Source organism: Echinops telfairi, unplaced genomic scaffold (assembly GCF_000313985.2).
Source record: "Echinops telfairi isolate 266 unplaced genomic scaffold, ASM31398v2 ScPeMD7_1;HRSCAF=3_0, whole genome shotgun sequence".
In the NCBI taxonomy this organism is placed as follows: domain Eukaryota; kingdom Metazoa; phylum Chordata; class Mammalia; order Afrosoricida; family Tenrecidae; genus Echinops; species Echinops telfairi.
The window spans coordinates 980,806-997,176 of record NW_022103896.1 but is presented as its reverse complement, the minus strand read 5'-3'; the positions used below and the strand labels follow the sequence as shown (position 1 = coordinate 997,176).

The window sequence follows — 16,371 nt, the reverse complement described above, 5'->3', positions numbered from 1 at the left end:
GCCGGACAGGCGCCCGCGGCCGCAGCAAGAGCCTTCGCAGCGCACCCAGCGCCGCGCCCACCAGCCGCGCGTCGCCCTCGCCCAGGGCACCCAGGAGCGCCGGCAGCAGCGTGGTCTCGTGTCGCACCTGCGGGACAGTGGCGGTCATAGTTCGGGGTGGGCCCTTGGGACCACACCCCGGCCCGGCCCCGCCCGCGCCGCTCACCTGCCGGCGGTTGAGCGCTAGGTGACCCAGGCCCAGCAAGCCCAGCCAGCGAACAGTGGGCTCGGGGTCGCCCTGCCAGGCGCGGAGCCGCTCCAGGATGGCTTCCTCGTGCAGGAGCCGCGTCGTGGGCTGGCTCTGCAGCAGCTGGGTGGGTAGAACGAGTCCACACACTCAGGCTGGCGGGGAGAGGGGTGCTCCGCTCAGCGACCATCCGCCCTCCCTATCCACGCATCCCGGTCCCTGGACCAGATTAGGGTGGGGACGCACCCCGGTGAAGAAGGCCATAGCCGTGAGGCGCTGCGTGTCATCGGCACTGCGAAGGCGGGGCAGTAAGTCTGCGAAGAGGCCTCGCAGGTGGTGGTCGGCATGTGCCACGATGGCGCTGGGGAGGAGAGGAAGGGGAGTTAGCCCTCTGGGCCATCCTCAGGCCCATTTCCCGGAGCGCTGGCCAGCCCCTCCACACCTGGCCAGCAGCAGGACGCCTTCCAGGTGTGTGTGCGCTCCCGCCAGGCTCCGCCAGCCTCCTGCTTGCTCCATGCAAGTGACCACCATGCGGCTGCCATCCCCCGTGAGCAGGGCCTTCAAGGCCTCCACCGCGCAGCTGAAGGAGGGCAGTGGACAGTGAAGCTGGAAGGCCTGGTTGCCCGTCACGCCCTCTCAGGTGACGCGCTCACCTGGTGTGACTGGGCGGTGGTCCTGGGTGGGTCGGGGTCCATGTCTTGGGGGTGTCAGGGGAGCGCGCGCCACGGGCCAGCTCATGGAGCTGCGTGACCAGCGCGAGCAGTAGGTGCGGGTAGAAGCCCCGAGTGGCGCCCACACAGCCCGACACGGTCAGCATTTCCCCGAGGGCTCGTGTGGCCTGCGGAGCAAGCCACTTGCTTAAGCCCCACGGGGCACATCTGAGGGGTGGGCGCACACTACACTGGATGGGACAAAGTCTCACCCACGCGCGGGCTGTTCCCGAGACTACTCCCCCTCACGACACGCCGCCACCTACCGCCAGCGCCTCCTGCTCAGGCCCGGCCGCGCCCTTCAGCGCCCACAACAGTTGTACCAGGACCTGTCCGTTCACACGCTGGTTCCGACTCAGGCTGCGCCACAGCTCAGCCGCCGCCCTAAGGGGCGGGGGCGGCGGTGAGACCAGGGTCCGGACAGGGAGCGGGCTAGAGTGGCAGCAGCCCCCAGGACTTCAGCAGCAGGGGCACAGGTAAACCACGCCCCCTCTCCACAATCCCAGAGAAACAAAGTGGCATCTTTGCCCATCACACCAAGCCCGCCCACCAAACCTGGGTTTACCAAACACAGCCGGAGATTTAGGAGGCAGGCCAGCCTAATTATCTCCGTGGAGAGGAGGAGAAGGGCGGGCACAGAAGTCCCGCGGGCCCACCCGGCCTGGGGCGAGCGCCCACGGGTGCCTAGCCCAGGTACCCAGGCTGCAGAGCAGGCAGGACTGATGCTCCCGCCCCAGGGACCAGACCGCCCGGGGAAGCCACGCTGGAAGCCGGAAGGAAGCCCTGCGGTGACCGCGGCGGTGGTTACCGGTCCGGAGGCAGCGAGCGGGGCAGCAGCGCTCCCACGACGTCCCGCGCGTGCTCTAGGGCCAGTGCGCTCAGCACCCGCAGGGCCGCCCGCCGGGGCCGCCCCTCGGCCAGGCTGGGCACCTGCACTAGCAGCCCGCGTACCAGAGCGTGCACCTGGGGCAGAGGGGCGCCAGTCAGAGCGGCAGCCTGCCTTGACCCCAGCACCCACCGGCAGGCAGCCTGTGAGCCAGAGGTAGCTCCCACCTCCATCCTCAGAGGGAAAGGCAGGAGTGGAGGGGGAGGAAGGGACCCTGTGGAAAGGGGAGGTCAGCGTGGGAAGCAGGGGCTGACCTGGTCCTCTAGCCTTTCTCCTCTGGCCTCCAGGGCAGAGGACAGCGTGAGTGCTGTCGCCTGGGTCCCCGCAAAGCCAGACTCTTCCAGACAGGCAGCTGTGTACAATGCCAAGTCGGCCAGGGCCCCCTCTTCCCCGGAACAATGTGGGACCTAGGACGGGGTGGGAGGAGCATATGAAATCCCAAACCCCTTCTCCTTCCCTTGGCATCCTACCCTCCCCAGCCCTCGGCCCTCCTGCCCTTGCTACAGGGCCGCAGCCCTTCTGCTGCCCCCACCAGCTCAGGTTACCCTTACCTTTCTCTCTAGCACCCTCCAGGGCCCCCAGCCTCTCCCTCCTCACCTGGTGAGCTCCCTCAGGGCGAGGCTCCTGGTTGCTGGGTGGGGAACAGGGCACAGCCTCAGGGACACAGACCTGGGCCTGAGGGTCAGGTTCCTGGGGCACAGCAGCTAGGGGCTTCCCCTGAGTGGCCCGGATGCCCTCCGCCAGAGCTGTCAGCGTCAGTGCCCCTACCGGGGCACCCCGGCTCCGGCCCCACAACCCCCCAGCCATGGCTGCCTCTCGAAGAGCTTGTTCAGCAGGGCCCGGCTGGCAGCACCTGTCACTGTCCTCTGGGAAGTGTTCAGGCCTGACCTAGAAGCAGACTGGGGGCGGGTCCGAAGAACAGGTGGGGTGTGGCTGTGTGTGCGTGTGCACCAGCGTAGGGGGCTGGAGTGCCACGCAGAGGGGCCTCTGGCAGGGAGCCTGCTCTGGAGTGTCTCTCCATGGCCCTCTTGCCCAGGCTGATGAGGACAAGCTCAGGGGCCTGGGGGAGGGCTCTTTAAGGGAGGCCGAGCTCTGGGCCCTGGCAGGTGTGGATAGCAGCAGGAGGCCCCAACAGGCTATGCCAGGTTTGCCTGACTCAGGCCTAAGCAGAGATTGGGCTAAGCCAGGCCTGGGGAACAGGGCTGCCACAGCCCACATTCCTTGTCTCCCTGGTGCATCTCAGGAATGTTTGGGGGAGTTGTCACCATCTCTGCTCCCTGGAGTAGCCTTGGGGTGGGGCAAGAGAGGCAGAACAGTACTGGTACTGCAACACCAGCACACACACACACACCCACTGCACTTCTGGGGGCCTGGACTGTGGGGGCACTCTCCGTCCTGGCTGGGCCAGAGTCCCAGGGGCCTGGCACCGAAGAAGGTGGGCAGGACTTAGTGATCTGGGCGTGGGTGGGGTGAGGGGTGGGCATGTATGTTCTGCCCAGTTTCAGTGTCTGTGTCCCTGGTGGCCAAATGAGGAGTCTGCCCCGGATCCTTTGGCCCACCCCACCCACCACCACAGCAGGTACTGCCCAGCTCAGAGCCCCAGGGGAGCCGGATGAGCCAGTTAGGCAGAATACCTGGCAGGCAGAAGTGCTCCTGGAAGCTCCCCCAAAGAGCCACCACCCCCATTATACCATGCCGACCTAGCCCTGATGGCCACCCTCCTGCCCGCAACTTCCACCAAGGTTCTCCACCCCAACCCTGAATCCTTTGGAGTGCAGGTTGCCTGAGCGCGCAGAGGCTGGATGATCACCTTGCCCACACCATCGGGGCAGCCCATGAGCTGCTGGGTTAGGCATTGGGTCTGAGCATCCAGGGCATGCCTGGGCTGGAGGGGCAGGAATTCCCCGGGCGTGCTGGGAGAGGTGGGAGGCAACGGGAGGAGCTTTGGCTCCCAGTGGCAGGAGCAGACACATCCAGACTTCTCCTCAGCTTCCGAAGCCTGGCATGCTCCCACTGCCCCCAAGCCAGGGCCAGAGCCCACATGACCTCACTGAGAACCTAGCCCTTCAAGGACAGCTTTCAGCAAAGAGCCACCAGCTCTCCGACTGGCAGCAGAGGGGGCCCAGGAGGTCGGACAAACCACTCAGACACGTTTGCAGGGCAATGATTGACTCATGTTGTGCTCTGAATCCACCAGCCCCCCAGGGGACTCTCAGGCAGGGCACTCTGCCTTCAGCCTGTCCACCAGAGCCCGCAGCTGCTCAGACAGCGCCACCTGCAGGGGAAGAGGAGGGCTGACACAGTGGCCACAGCTGAGGGTAGTCAGGCCACCAGCCACTGAGACCCTTCACCCACCTGGCACAGCTGGGGGCTCTCCAGCCATCTGTGGGCGGGGCTGAGGCAGCTCAGGGATTGCTGTGCCAAGGTTCTGGACTCGGCCAGGGAGGGAAGAGGCTCACACAGCTAGAGGAGAGGAGGAAAGTGGGCTCAGGGGTGGGGCTTGGGACTCGGCCTGGGGTTAAGGGTGTAGATAGACGGGGTGCGAAGTGACTACCTGTCCCTGCTGGACCCAGAGTTGCAGCAGTGGCTCCACCCGAGCGGGCCTCACAGCCATCAGCTCCTGGGCCCCCTTTGGCCACACCTTCAGCTCCCTCCCAGCCTGGGGTGGTGGCTCTTCGGCCAGCTGCAGCAAGTCCAACAGCAGACACCCTGTTGGGGACAGAGAATGAAGTGTGGGGCTGGGGCCTTCAAGGGGGTATGGGAGGCAGGGGGGAGTCTCACCGTCTGAACTCAGGAGACGGAAGGCGGCCTTAACTCCAGGAAGGGTCAGCTTCTCTGTGTCCTCGGTCAGCTTCATCCGGGGCTGGCCCCCCACAGCCACCAGCTGCTAGGAGGCCGGTTGCTGAGTGGCTGGGCCCTTGGTGCCCCCTTAACTGCCCAGGCCCACCCTACCTGGGGCAAAGACCCACACCACCTCACCTCACCTTGTAGACACAGCCCAGGGAAGGCTGCCGGGGGCAGGTGACCAGGCTGGTACCAATACCAATGATGTCCACCTCACTGTCCTGAGGGGGACAGTGTATGCCAGCTCAGCTGGGATTGGCAGAAGCCCCAGGACCCTTCCGGCCACCCTCCGGCCGACCCTCCACCTCCTGGGCCAGCCGGGCCAGCTCCTCCTCCTCTATGTTGTTACTGACAGCAATGAGGACTGACTCCAGCCAGGGCACCTGGAACCTATGAGGCAGGAGGGCAGCCTTCAGTGGAGCCCCCCTTCCCGCCAGCCACCATGCCCCTTCCTCCAGAAAGGAATCCCTGTTGTTTCATTGGCAGAGCACTCCCTGGCACTCACTGGGCAGCAGTGGCCCGCAGGACTCCTCGAACCTCCTGGGCCTGCTGAAGCAGATCCCCACTGTCCAGGCGCACGCCTGCAGCATGGTAGCCCAGTGTCCCCAGGGCCAGGGCCACGGCCAGGAAGTTGGGGAGACCACTCCTGCAGAGAGGATTAGGGTAAGTGGCTGAGCTGGCTCTGGTGCCCATCCTAGGTCCCCAGTCTCACCTATGCACACAGTAGGAATCCAGCAGACCCTGGAAGGCCCGGGGGAAGGCCAAGGCATAGGCCACAAAGGCTGCCCGCTCCCCCCGGTGTGGCTCCTGCACCCCCAGCCCCAGGTGGGTACACACACGCTCTAGCCACACCTCCACCTGGACAGTCAGGTCTACCCTCGGGCCCTCACCAGTGGCCGGGGCCAGCATCTGTGCAGAAAGGGTATGAGTGGAGCAGTTGTGGATGGGTGAACCGAGGGCCTTAGCTGGCCTGGCCCATCCCTCCCTGTGGGACAGAGGCTCACCTCAAGCCTGCCCTTTGGCTCTAGGCAAGGGAGGGAAGGGGTTACTGACCGGGTCAGGTGGCACCTCAGTGCCCACAAAGGAAGTGATGAAGGAGTGTGCCAGAGTTCCGGCCACTGGCACGCCCCGCAACTGGCCGGCCAGCACATTGCTGGTGGCGTCGAAGCCTAGGCAGGGGTATCAAGCAGGTTTGGAAACGGTTGGGGGAGGGAGAACGGGAAGGGGGAATGAGATGGGAGACCTCCTCCTTCCCTCCTGGTCCTCACCACCCAGGTAGCTGTAGGTGGAAGCCGTGAGCCCCCCGTCCGGACCTTGGGCGCGCCTCAGTCCCATCTCCAGCAGCCGTTTCTTCGGCCCTGCGATCAGGCGAAGCCGCGCTGCATTGGTGGCAATGAGGCTGTGGACGCAAGGAGACAGTCAGGGTGATGCTTCCAAGCTGCCCCACGGGCCCGTCCCCAAACCATACCCTCAAGCCCGCCCCTTCAGCGCCGGGTCCAAGTTGGCTAGTCTAGGGGAGGCTTCCCGTCTCGGGGCCCACCTGGCATAGCTGACCAGGCAGAGTAGCGGCGTCTCCAGTAGCTGCACCACTAGGAGAGGCCCGGACACCTGCAGCAGCGGCACCTGCGTCGGGGGCGAGGAGGGGGCCGGGCCGGGCCTGGTTAATTCTGCTCCGCCCCGCCCCGCCCCGCCCCCTGTCTGGCCCGCACTTACACCTGGCAAGGCGAGCGAACCCTCAGGCAGAGCCCGCACGGTCACCTCGGAGCAGTCCAGGGCCCGCAGGTGCTCGAAGAAGGCCGGCTCAGTGTCCGGAGGCAGCACTGAGGCCAGAAACTGAACATCTGGGGCAACAGAGACGCCCGTGGGCGGGGCAGGCCCGGGCGAGGGTGGGGGCCGGGGGGCCGGGCGGGGGGCTACCTGCGTTCCTCAGGCGGAAAGTGCGCAGGAACCGCACGCAGTCGCGCAGCCCTGCAGCCAGGGTGAAGGCGCCGCCGAACGGGCAGCGGCGAAAGAAGAGTTCGAACTCGGCCACCTCCCGCGCCCGCCCCGCGCGCCAGTAGCCCAGCGCCATGGTGGCCTGGTAGAGGTCAGTGAGCAGCGGCCTAGCTGCTGCACGGCACTCGGGGTCCTGCTCGGAGCCGGGCGCTGCCTCCGCCATCCCATTCCTGGGCCCCTGGACTCTGGCCGGCACCGCCCACCCGCCCACGTGACACCCCCAGCCAGTGACTGCGCTCGCGGCCGAGGTGCCCCACCCCCGGAGTTCCAAATTCCGCGGACATGGAGCCGGGCCCTGGGGCTGCTCAAGTTTCCCGGACTCCAGGAAGTGGCCGACCCGCCCCGACCAGGCGCAGGCGGTTACGCAACATTTGGTGGTGCTGGGGGCAGGTCATGAGAACCGGGTCAGGGCGTTAGTCTGAGCCAGGGCTGCACCAGCATGGCCATCTCCGTCGGTGAGTCTCTAACCCGAACCCACGTGGTCGTACACCAAGTGGTGCAAGTGACAATTGCAGCACTACAGTGGGGTCAGCCTCCATGCGGCCCACAGCCTAGCCAAGGAGGCTCTGCTTTGAGGATAGCCATGTGACTCTGGAGTGGGCAAAGTGCCAGGGAAAGCGGCCAGCCTTGCCCCGAGGGGCTGACAGGTGGAAAGGCTACAAAGCCTAAAGGGTGGAGTTGCCCCACAGCGCCCCCAGGAAGTGACCCACCCTTTCACCCCAACACCAGGGCAGGGTCCAGTGGCTGTCAGCCAGGGAGGAGCCAAGGGCCAGTGGGACCTCAGGACAACCAGATGCGGGGACCGGAAAGGCCATGGGCAGGGGTGGGCTGCATGCCCTGTTTGTGACCAAAGTGACCTTCTTTAGGCATAACTACCTGACCCTGATGCCTCAGGCAGGTCAGTCTGAGAGTGGATGAAGGGTACCAGGGCAGGGTCACCCCAGGGTCGGGAGCAGGGAGCTTGGTCTCTGGTAGCAGCCATGCTAGACCTGTGCCCCGCCACCCACCATGGGCTCTCCCACTAGCAAGACAGGAGCCAGGCTGTGCACATAATCTTTAATGGGTCACCACACACACCACTCCAGGCTCAGATCTTGTTGAACGCTGCGATGTCCACGCTCTGCACCTGTGGGAGGAGGTGGGTCAATAGGCGAGACGCTGAGGCCACCCCACCCCCACCCCCAGCCATCTGGTCACTCACGTGCTCCTCAAACTTGGTGATCTCCTCTTCCAGCAGGTCTGTGCCCACCTTGTCGTCCTCCACCACGCACTGGATCTGCAGCTTGCGGATGCCGTAGCCCACTGGCACCAGCTTGGAGGCCCCCCAGGTCAGCCCGTCTAGCTGGACAGAGCGCACGCAGGCCTCCAGCTGCCCCATGTCTGTCTCATCATCCCACTGTGGGCGAGAGCCAAAGACTGCACGTGAGCCAGCTGAGGACTCGGCAGGTGAGGCCATTCTGAGGGGCCTTCCCGCAGACTCCTAGCCACTCACAGGCTTGACGTCCAGCAGGATGGAGGACTTCGCCACCAGCGTGGGCTTCTTGGCCTTTTTCTCGGCATACTGCCGCAACCGCTCCTCCCGAAGGCGGGCCGCCTCCTTGTCCTCCTGCTCCTCGTCACTGCCAAACAGGTCGATGTCGTTGTCCTCGTCGTCCTCCGCCGGCGTGGCTGCCTTTTGAGCTGGGGGGGCCACTTGACGCATGGGAGACACGTGCTGCGTGGGGAAAGGAAGCTGAGGCTCCATGGGCAGCCAACGGGCCCTGCTCCAACCTCCCCTCCCACCCAGCGGGCCCAGGGAGCGCACCTGGGTCTGTGGGGCCGTGGGCCGGTGGGCGGGCGAGTTCCTCTCCAGCTGGCTCAGTCGAGCCTCCAGCTGCGAAAAGGCCCGCTGCAGGTCCTGCACCACTGTGGGGTGGGGCGGAAGGATCAGGGGCAAGGCCCAGGAGGTAGGGGCAGGGGGAGCTGTCCTCACCAGGACCGGGGGGCACTCACCACTGCGCAGGTTCTGGTTCTCCATCTCCAGGCTAGCAAGGTGTGCGAGCAGCTCACTGTGGTCCCCACCGGGCCCGCTAGCAGCCCCCGAGCTCTGTAAGGTGGGGCAGCGTGACTGTCTATGCAAGAACCCCACAGCCAGTCTGGCGCGGACACCCAACAGTGGTGGACCAGGGCAAGGGGTCAACGTTCTCAATGCAGGCCACCCTTCCCCAATGGCAGGCAAAGCCCTGAGGATGGGGGCAGCAGGGAGGGCTGCTGAGGGGACCATAGGGACAGAAGGCAGGGGGCCCAGGGCCACCCAAGCAGAGGCAGTGTGAGCTCTAAGCTGCCCCCCACCGGAGAGGACTTACAATCCCTGGGGCAGCTGGGCTGGGGGCCACAGGGGGGCTGGGCAGCACGGCCTGCAGCTGGAAATGGGAAGGGCCGTGAGGTAGGCATGGAGCCTCCTGCTCCCCCTTGCACAAGTGGCAGCCAAACGCTTGCCCACCGCCCTTTAGCCCCTATGGGCCCTGCTCTCACATGCTGGCTCAGGCCTCCATGAGGGCCCCAAACATTGGCAGGCAGGCAGGCAGGCAGAACACTCCTGTCTGCATCCGACTCAGCTCTCACAGGCTTTCCGCTTAGCCAAGGACCCCAGAGGGTGCCTCTACCTCAAGGTCCTGTCCTCAGTCAGGACAGGACTGTCCCCCCTCCCCCCATGCCAGTCCCCAACCCCAGGCTTTGAGCTTCCTGAGCAGCATGAGGCAAAGGCAAAGCCAGGGTCCAGGAGACCTATCCCCACTGCCTGCCCAGGCTCCTCAGCTCCAGGCCTAACAGAGGCCAGGAGTGCAGGCTTGGCTGAAGAGCAAGAAACGCTGCCTCCCCAGATGCTGTCATGTCCAGGTTCACCCCCTCCTCCCCCCAGTGTCCCGGGGTCTGCTGAACTCTGGCCTGGTCCAGCGAGCAGCTTCATGGTCTTTAAGCCCCAAGTGTTCCCGCCTTCCCTTCACAAAGCCAGGCACTTAGCAGGGCCAGTGTGAACAGGGCCTACCTACCAAGCCACCCGGACCATAGCCAGGAGCGAGGGGCTAGACTGGTGGCCTGGGGAAAGGCAGGGGTCTGTGCTGGGGGTGGGGAGACCCTGCCAGTTTGAACCAAAGGGAAGAGAACTGCACCCCCCGCCCCCCACCCCACCCCCAGGATGGACCCTGAGCTCCCACAGCTGGAAGCCAGAGTTTGCCTGGCTGGGACAGGTGACCCCTTCCCGTCGTTTTCTCCGTCTTGGAATGGGGGGGGGGTGTCTAAACTGTCACCCTATGTCTGTCCCAACGTACTTGGGGAGCAGACGGCTTACTTTTCCACCTCCGAGAGGGAGTGTCCCCAGCAGACAGATCTTAGGCATTGCCGAATGCATCTGCCTGGGTGCCAAGGGGCTGTGGTTGACAGAGTAATGCCCCCAAGGATGTCACAGCTTAGTCCCCCCAGTGTGGACTTTGTGACAGGGAGGTCTTCACGGGGTGTCAGGCAAACCCACAGTCACAGTGGCCCTCCCCCTATGAAAACAGGGGCCAGAAAGCTCAGGGGGTCTGGGGAGCAGAGACAGGGGTGCTGCCTGAGCTCCCCAAGTCTGAGAAAGAGCATGGATCCCCAGGAAGCCTCCTGGGCAGTGAACTCCTATGGGCCCTACCTGCCTCCCACCCAGCACCTGCCACTCCCGGTCCAGGCTGTAAGTGCAGGAAGATGGCCGGGTTCTACACCTTTACCCTGACACAGCCCAGGGGGATGGGGGAGGTGAGCTGAGAGCAGGGCAGGAAGGGGGCAGTCTGCAGCCTGCTGTCCCAGCATGCGGTGAGCCCCGGAAGCAGGCGAGAGGCAGGATAAGCAGGGAAAGGCAAGCAGAGCAGTCCGGGCCACCTCCCCGCCCCTCAGCAGCGGCCTGGAGGCCAGACGCGGCTCCACCGGCCTGGGGTACTCACCCCGGCCAGGGATTTCTGGATGTTCTCGCGGGCTCTTGCGATGTCCCGAAGGATCACGCTGGCGCCGTTCTCCTGCAGGCGGTGCACACACAACCCAGGCTGGCTTTTTTTTTTTTTTTTTAATTTTTCCCAATAAGATTTTCATTGACAACAAGGAAGAAATCACTGCCAAGATGTTCGCCAGAGGGGGAAGGGATGGTGCGGAGCAGGCAAAAGCCAGCAGCAGGAGCAGCACGGCCTGCACCAGCGTGCCCATGCCTAGAGACCTCCCTGTCACCCACAGGCACCCACACAAGCCGACTTCCAGAGGCCAACACCTCAAGCGAAGCTGCTGCCCTGTGGGTGCCTGGCCTCACCTGACGGGAGCAGCCAGCCTCTGGCCCGCTGGGCTGCTCGTAGAATCTGCGCTCTGCGTCATCGTACTTGAACTTCTCGAACCAGATCTTCTCGTGCACCAAGAAGTTGCTGGTCATTTTCCTGCTGGGAGGGAGGCAGTGGCCCAGTTGGCAGAGGCCCGGGAACCATGCATCCGACCACCCGGTGGGCTGCCTGCAGTCAGTCTACAGGGCGGGCTGAGTGGCTCCCACCCAGGCAGCCCCACCACTCATGGGCCACAGAACAGCAATTCCAACGCCACTTCCTGGGAGACCACACAGGAGATCACCCGTGGGCCTCAGGGGCCCACCCCTCCGAAAAGAACCCTGGAGCGTAAGGTCGCTGCCCTGCCCCGTGGCCCTACAGGACCAGAGCCTGCTGTCCTGGCCATCAGCCCCACACAGCAGCCACTCCCATCCAGCCCGGCCTGCTCAGTGAGTCACTGGCCTTAGGGAAACCACTGTCTCCATCAGAGGCCAGAGCTGGTGGCCATGCTTCCTGGAGAAGAGGTGGGCCCCAAGCATAAGGTGACCAGACATCCCGGTTTTTTGAAAGAATGCGCGACAAGCTAGGGTATACGGTTTTCGGCTGCCATGTGGCTATTTTGCAGGGTGTCCCACTTTACCAATGTTAAAATCTGGTCACCTTACCCAAGCACCACAGAGCTGCCCCCCACCGCACAGGCCTCGCCCTTCAGCCCTTCCCATGTGGGTGTGGGTCACACCCGTGCCACCAATTCCACAGGGCCTCAGTGATCCCAAAGACCCAGTTCTACCCACGCAGCTGCTTTGGCTGCCTGACAAGGGTCCTCATACCGAGCCCTAAGCCAAGAGTTTACCGGAGATCACTGCCTCCCCTCAGCAGCCAAGCATCTGCGTCCACTTGTCCTGCTGTACCGGCTGAGGGCCCACTAGGCATGGTGGGTGCCAGGCAGCCCCAGGCAAGGGCCTCCAGTAAGAGACACCCAGTACCCAGCCAGTGCCGACCTACTCTCAGAACAGCTATCAACCACGAGAGCCCTGGGGCTGGGGGGCCTCTGGCACCCCACCTCACAGGAGGCTCTGGTCAGGAGCCAGTTGTGAACCTTGCCCTGCTCTGGTCTGCGCTCAGGGCCTCCTGTCCCAAGCCTTCCCTCCACACCCCCGCCCCACTCTCCTGGACCAACGCTCTCAGGGCCCCCAGGGCAGGTGGGGAGAGGACCCAGGGGCAGCAGAGCGCGGTTCCTACTTGGGTCTCAGGCTGGACATGGCAGGGCTGGAGCGGGGTGCTGGCCGGAGGGCCAGGGAGGCGGCCTCGAGGCGCCAGGCCATACGCAGGGCCTGGGCAGCATGGTGGTGGCACTCGGCACTGTCGTATGCAGGCTTGCTGAGCCAGGGAGTCTCTGAGTCTTTATGCAGGAAGTACCAGTAGGGAAGGGCAGGAGCCGCCTCCCCGTCTGCCCGCCGTGGCCCTGCCCGCCTGGCCCCCACAGCGTTGCGGCTGCGGCGGTCCCTGCGGCCACGCCGGGAGCCCTCGCTCTGGCCCGCCCGCTCCTGCAGCCGCACCTTCCCTGGGGGGTGGCCGTCAAACTGGGCCTCGTAGAAGCCCCGCTCGGCTGCATCATAGCGCGGCTTCTCCAGCCATACCTCCTGCACCAGTGCCTGCAGGCTGCCCAGGGGTGGCTGGCCGTTTGCAGGAGGGCTGGACGGATGGACCAGGGCCAGAGCGGAGGTAGCTGGCCTCTGGCCTGTGTCCAGGACATCCTGCCCGCCACGCCCCTCCTCGACCAGCAGCAGGGCCTGAGACCACTCCACAAAGGCCCGCTCTGCCTGGTCGAAAGAGGACTTGTTCACCCAGATGCCCCAAGTCACATGGTGGCAGGCCACCTGGCTTCCATGGGTGCAGGGGCCTCTCTGGGCCAGGGCAGGCCGGCCGGCCGCCCCAGCCAGCCTCTGGCGGTAGACACTCTCCGCTTGATCAAAGAGGGGCTTATCCAGCCACACGTGGTCAGCTGAGAGGCCCACAAGGGCCAGGTTGTCAGCCTGGCCCAGCCAGGCCCGTGGGGAGCGCTTCCTCTTCTTCTGCAGCGGCTTCCGCCCTGAGTGGGTCTTCCTGGAGTCTGCCCTGCTGCTGCTGTCCCCGATCTCCTCCTGGCCAGGCCCGTTCAGGGCACCCTGGGCAGCGGCGGCGGCAGCCTGGGTGGCCGCGAGTTCGTAGTAGCGCCGCTCGGCCTCCTCATACATGTGCTTGTCCTCCCAGACGGTCTCCAGGGCCCACGAGGGCTGGCTGCTCCTCATCTGCCCGGCGCAGCCGTGAAAAGCAAGCACAAGAAGGCAGCTGCAGCAACCCAGCTGGCCAGCATCGCAACGCCAGCCTGCAGAGCCCAGGGGAGGCCCAACACGGCAGCCCCGCCCCTGCCTGGCAGCCAGCACTGCTGTCCACTGTCAGGGAGGCAGGGCAGGGAAGGCACAGCACTCGCTGTCTGGCTTTCAGACCCGCGGGCCCCGGCACACCCTGGTACCCACACTGCCCACCATCTCTGGAAGTCAAACGTGGTTCAGAGGACTTGCTTCCTGGCACAGGGAGCTGCCCAGTGCCTGCCTACCCCTGCCTTTGCTAGGCCCGTGCCTGTCCATCTAAACACAAGGACCAAGGGGCACCACCCTTTGGTACCTGGGGTCAGCAATGGGCACATGCCCCCAGCCCTCGAGCCTCAGCCACCCCTGGGAGCAAGAGGGGATGGGTGCCTGATTCTCAATGGCCTTTCTCTGCCTGGAGAGATGGCCCCTGGGGGCAACACCCACCCAGGAAATGGCCCTGCCCCTACTCCTGCTCCTAGTTAGGAGTGACATTTGGCTTCTAGACAAAGATCAGCCAGGAGCAGGCTGAGAGAGGGCGGGAGCCACAGCAGCCAGACCAGCCCACCGCCTCCCTTCTCTGGGGTATGCAGGCCTGGCAACCAGGCATAGGGCACCAGGCCTCTAGAGGGAGGGCCTCGGCGACCCTCTCCTGACCCCTCCTAAGCTGGCTCCAGCTCCCCTGGGGTGTTTTAGGGGGTGCTGACATCCCACTCCTGTCTGGAGGACCCAGGAGCCCCCGCGGCAGCCCCCTGCTCACCAAGGCCAGGTGCTGGGGCAGAGGCAGTGGGGATGCAGGACTAGAGCCTGGGGGCTGGCCATTGTGACATCACCACTGGCCAAGGGCCAGAGAGCCTGCTGCAGCTACAACTGGTTTCAAGGGGGTGGGCTGAGCAGGCAGGTATATGGAGCCTAAAGGTGGCAGTTCTCAGGGGCAGCGGATAGTGCCCAGGAGTCTGCATGCCCGCCAGCTCCCCAACTGGCCAGGGAGAAGAGAACCCACACACTGGTGAGGGCTGTGGCCCCTGGCCACTACCCCCATGGCTGCACACAAGACATGGAGGCCGAAGTCCAGCCAGCAGCTGGCAGACCCTGGGGTTGTGCCATCTGCGAGGGAAGAGAAGTCTGGGCAGGGTCCCCGAGGGCCATGGGGGCAAGGGTACTTACTTTTGCTGAGCTCCTAGGACAGCACAGAGGGAAAGGAGTACGGTTAGAGGTAGCTGACCAGACAGACCCCCGTCACGGTGGAGGCATTGAGTCACCCTCTGGCCCTTCCCACAGCACCCGTGCCCATTGTATGGCTGGGCTACAAGTCTCTTCAGACCAACCATCTCTCCACATTCCCGAGTCCACTCGCCCCTGCCTCCGACCCCCAGAGGGCCACACCTTCCCTCCCCACAGCTGTCCCCAGCAGGAGCTAGGTCCCAGGCCTTGCCCCCACCTCTACCCATATGGTGGTGCTGCAGCCTGGGACACCGGGAGGCCACACCCACCTTCTGAGGGGTCCTGGTACCCTCACCGGGTGTGGGGGGGGCTCTCCACAGAGCAGACAGGGCCCCGACGTCCACCACCCAGTAAAAGGCCTGAGTCTAGGAGCTCAAGGTAGGGCTGGGGGCTGGTCCCCCTTACAGCTGGAGCTAGGGCTTGGGCAGCCCTCCTGGCTGGCTGGGTGGTGCTGGCAGGAAGGTGGCACATCACAGGAGCCTTGGTGTGCAGATAACCAACCACCAAAGACATGGGGTGGTCGATGGGCAGGGAAAGTCACCATGCTTGCAAAGCTTAACACCCACCCACAGTGGGTGGTACAGACACCCCATGCTCTCCTGCACATGCCTTGGGTCCAAACTGGCCTCCTGCTGTGACACTGTGCCCATACCAGCCTGTGGCTCCCTCCCTCTGAGGGGCCAAGCCTCCACGCAGAGGCATGACCTGTGACCCTGCCCCCAAGGCCAGCAGCCCATCCTCAGGTTGCTGGCCAGTGATTCTGACTGGGAGGCAGCTGCTAGCACCTGGAGTGTGGCCAGGGGATGAGCTAGGGGCTTGGTAACTGTAGCCACTTAGATCGGCCACACGAGGCTTCTCCAAACACAGTGACTGTGGCCCAGGGTGACCTTCCTGTCCTCCTAGGGGGCAGTGTCACTGCCCAATCCCATCACCAGCCCTGCTGTTGGCCATCATACCGCCCATGCCCCTGACCACCCACTTCTGACAGAAATGACTTCACACTCAGGTGGGAGCACCTTCTGGGGTACTGCTGCACATGGCACACTGGAAGGCTGTCCACAGGTCCTTCCCTAGAGTGACCTCCCTCAAGAAGCCTTCGGTCAGTACGCATAGGCCAGAGGCCCCAAGCATGCAGCCGGGACCCAAGCTCCAGTCTCCCCTCCAGAGGGAGGTCTGAGGCAGACGGGTTCCAGAGTGTCTGTCTGTGCCTTTACTGGGTGGGTCCTGGGAACGTTTAACCACCCCCACACAACAAAAGTCCCTACATGAGTGTACTCGACACTTTCAGCCCAGGTCTCACGCAGAAGGGGGGCAGACCTGTAAACACGCAACCCGCGCACCCACAGGGACAAGGCCTGGGCCCCTGACGCAAACGAACTCCCACTGCCAGGCCTGTCCCTCCAGGAAAGGCAGCCCAGAGCTGCCACACGAATGCCCCTTGCTTGGGGGGCGGGGGGGAGAGGCCAGAGACGCCTTTATTCTGGACGTCCAGTTTCCTTCGCTCCGGTGCAAGCCAACACTCTCCCCCTCGGACAGTGCCCGCGCAATGTCTGTGCTCCTGACAGCACGAGCGCCAGGCCTCGGGTGCCTCACGAGCACGTGCAGGACCACGGGCTCCCGTCCCCGGGCACGCTCGCCGCAGCAGCCGGCGCCACGTGAGCAGCAGGCGGCTCCGCCCCTCTACGCCCGCGCCGCGCGCCGCACTTGGCCCACGGCCCCTGGGCCGGCACGCGTTCGGCACTTGTGCTCGGTTCCTAACGGCGCCGGAGCCCAGGCCGCCCGCCAGCCCGGCCCTCGGGCCTGCCCGGCACGCGCGGCTCCCTCC

At 64.9% G+C, this 16,371-nt stretch overlaps 3 protein-coding genes across 9 annotated transcripts in view; all 3 read right to left on the bottom strand.

The window, feature by feature from the left end:
* MROH6 (maestro heat like repeat family member 6) overlaps positions 1-2,629 on the bottom strand; it is a 4,367-nt gene extending 1,738 nt beyond the window's left edge. Inside the window, 9 exon segments of the mRNA XM_004697617.1 lie at positions 4-127; positions 206-349; positions 473-587; positions 669-806; positions 880-1,064; positions 1,203-1,320; positions 1,745-1,899; positions 2,077-2,229; positions 2,420-2,629. Coding sequence (XP_004697674.1) covers positions 4-127; positions 206-349; positions 473-587; positions 669-806; positions 880-1,064; positions 1,203-1,320; positions 1,745-1,899; positions 2,077-2,229; positions 2,420-2,629 — 1,342 coding nt within the window.
* Positions 2,630-3,974: 1,345 nt separating this feature from the next.
* On the bottom strand, positions 3,975-6,807 carry NAPRT (nicotinate phosphoribosyltransferase). Of its 3 annotated transcripts, XM_045298448.1 has the most exons (11): positions 6,584-6,807; positions 6,380-6,507; positions 6,207-6,289; positions 5,935-6,065; positions 5,720-5,835; positions 5,379-5,575; positions 5,172-5,312; positions 4,972-5,056; positions 4,802-4,887; positions 4,604-4,706; positions 4,458-4,531 (listed from the first exon to the last, which is right to left on the bottom strand). In XM_045298448.1, the coding sequence occupies exons 1-10, from the start codon at positions 6,735-6,737 to the stop codon at positions 4,676-4,678; spliced, it is 1,152 nt and encodes a 383-aa protein (XP_045154383.1). In that variant the 5' UTR covers positions 6,738-6,807; the 3' UTR covers positions 4,458-4,531; positions 4,604-4,675. The 3 variants fall into 3 exon arrangements, with proteins under 3 accessions (XP_004697673.3, XP_045154383.1, XP_045154456.1); XM_004697616.4 differs by lacking the exons at positions 5,720-5,835; positions 5,935-6,065; positions 6,207-6,289; positions 6,380-6,507; positions 6,584-6,807 and adding exons at positions 3,975-4,097; positions 4,178-4,285 and having other exon boundaries at positions 4,377-4,531; positions 4,807-4,887; positions 5,379-5,672; XM_045298521.1 differs by lacking the exons at positions 4,458-4,531; positions 4,604-4,706; positions 4,802-4,887; positions 4,972-5,056 and having other exon boundaries at positions 5,285-5,575.
* An 896-nt stretch (positions 6,808-7,703) lies between these two features.
* EEF1D (eukaryotic translation elongation factor 1 delta) lies at positions 7,704-13,262 on the bottom strand. Of its 5 annotated transcripts, none has more exons than XM_045298106.1 (9): positions 12,214-13,257; positions 10,968-11,091; positions 10,612-10,683; positions 9,007-9,063; positions 8,654-8,747; positions 8,466-8,566; positions 8,154-8,375; positions 7,863-8,057; positions 7,704-7,787 (listed from the first exon to the last, which is right to left on the bottom strand). In XM_045298106.1, the coding sequence occupies exons 1-9, from the start codon at positions 13,206-13,208 to the stop codon at positions 7,749-7,751; spliced, it is 1,899 nt and encodes a 632-aa protein (XP_045154041.1). In that variant the 5' UTR covers positions 13,209-13,257; the 3' UTR covers positions 7,704-7,748. The 5 variants fall into 5 exon arrangements, with proteins under 5 accessions (XP_045154041.1, XP_045154079.1, XP_004697427.1 ...); XM_045298144.1 differs by having other exon boundaries at positions 10,968-11,088; XM_004697370.2 differs by lacking the exon at positions 9,007-9,063 and having other exon boundaries at positions 12,214-13,262.
* Between the last annotated feature and the right edge of the window lie 3,109 nt (positions 13,263-16,371).

Coding starts and splice junctions, on each gene's coding strand:
- EEF1D (XM_045298106.1), bottom strand. CDS start 13,208: ATGTATGAGGAGGCCGAGCGGCGCTACTACGAACTCGCGGCCACCCAG. Junction 8,567..8,653: donor GAACCAGAACCTGCGCAGTG/GTGAGTGCCCCC, acceptor CCCACCCCACAG/TGGTGCAGGACCTGCAGCGG. Junction 7,788..7,862: donor TCACCAAGTTTGAGGAGCAC/GTGAGTGACCAG, acceptor CTCCTCCCACAG/GTGCAGAGCGTGGACATCGC.
- NAPRT (XM_045298448.1), bottom strand. CDS start 6,737: ATGGCGCTGGGCTACTGGCGCGCGGGGCGGGCGCGGGAGGTGGCCGAG. Junction 5,313..5,378: donor GATTCCTACTGTGTGCATAG/GTGAGACTGGGG, acceptor TCCTCTCTGCAG/GAGTGGTCTCCCCAACTTCC. Junction 4,888..4,971: donor TGGCCCGGCTGGCCCAGGAG/GTGGAGGGTCGG, acceptor TGTCCCCCTCAG/GACAGTGAGGTGGACATCAT.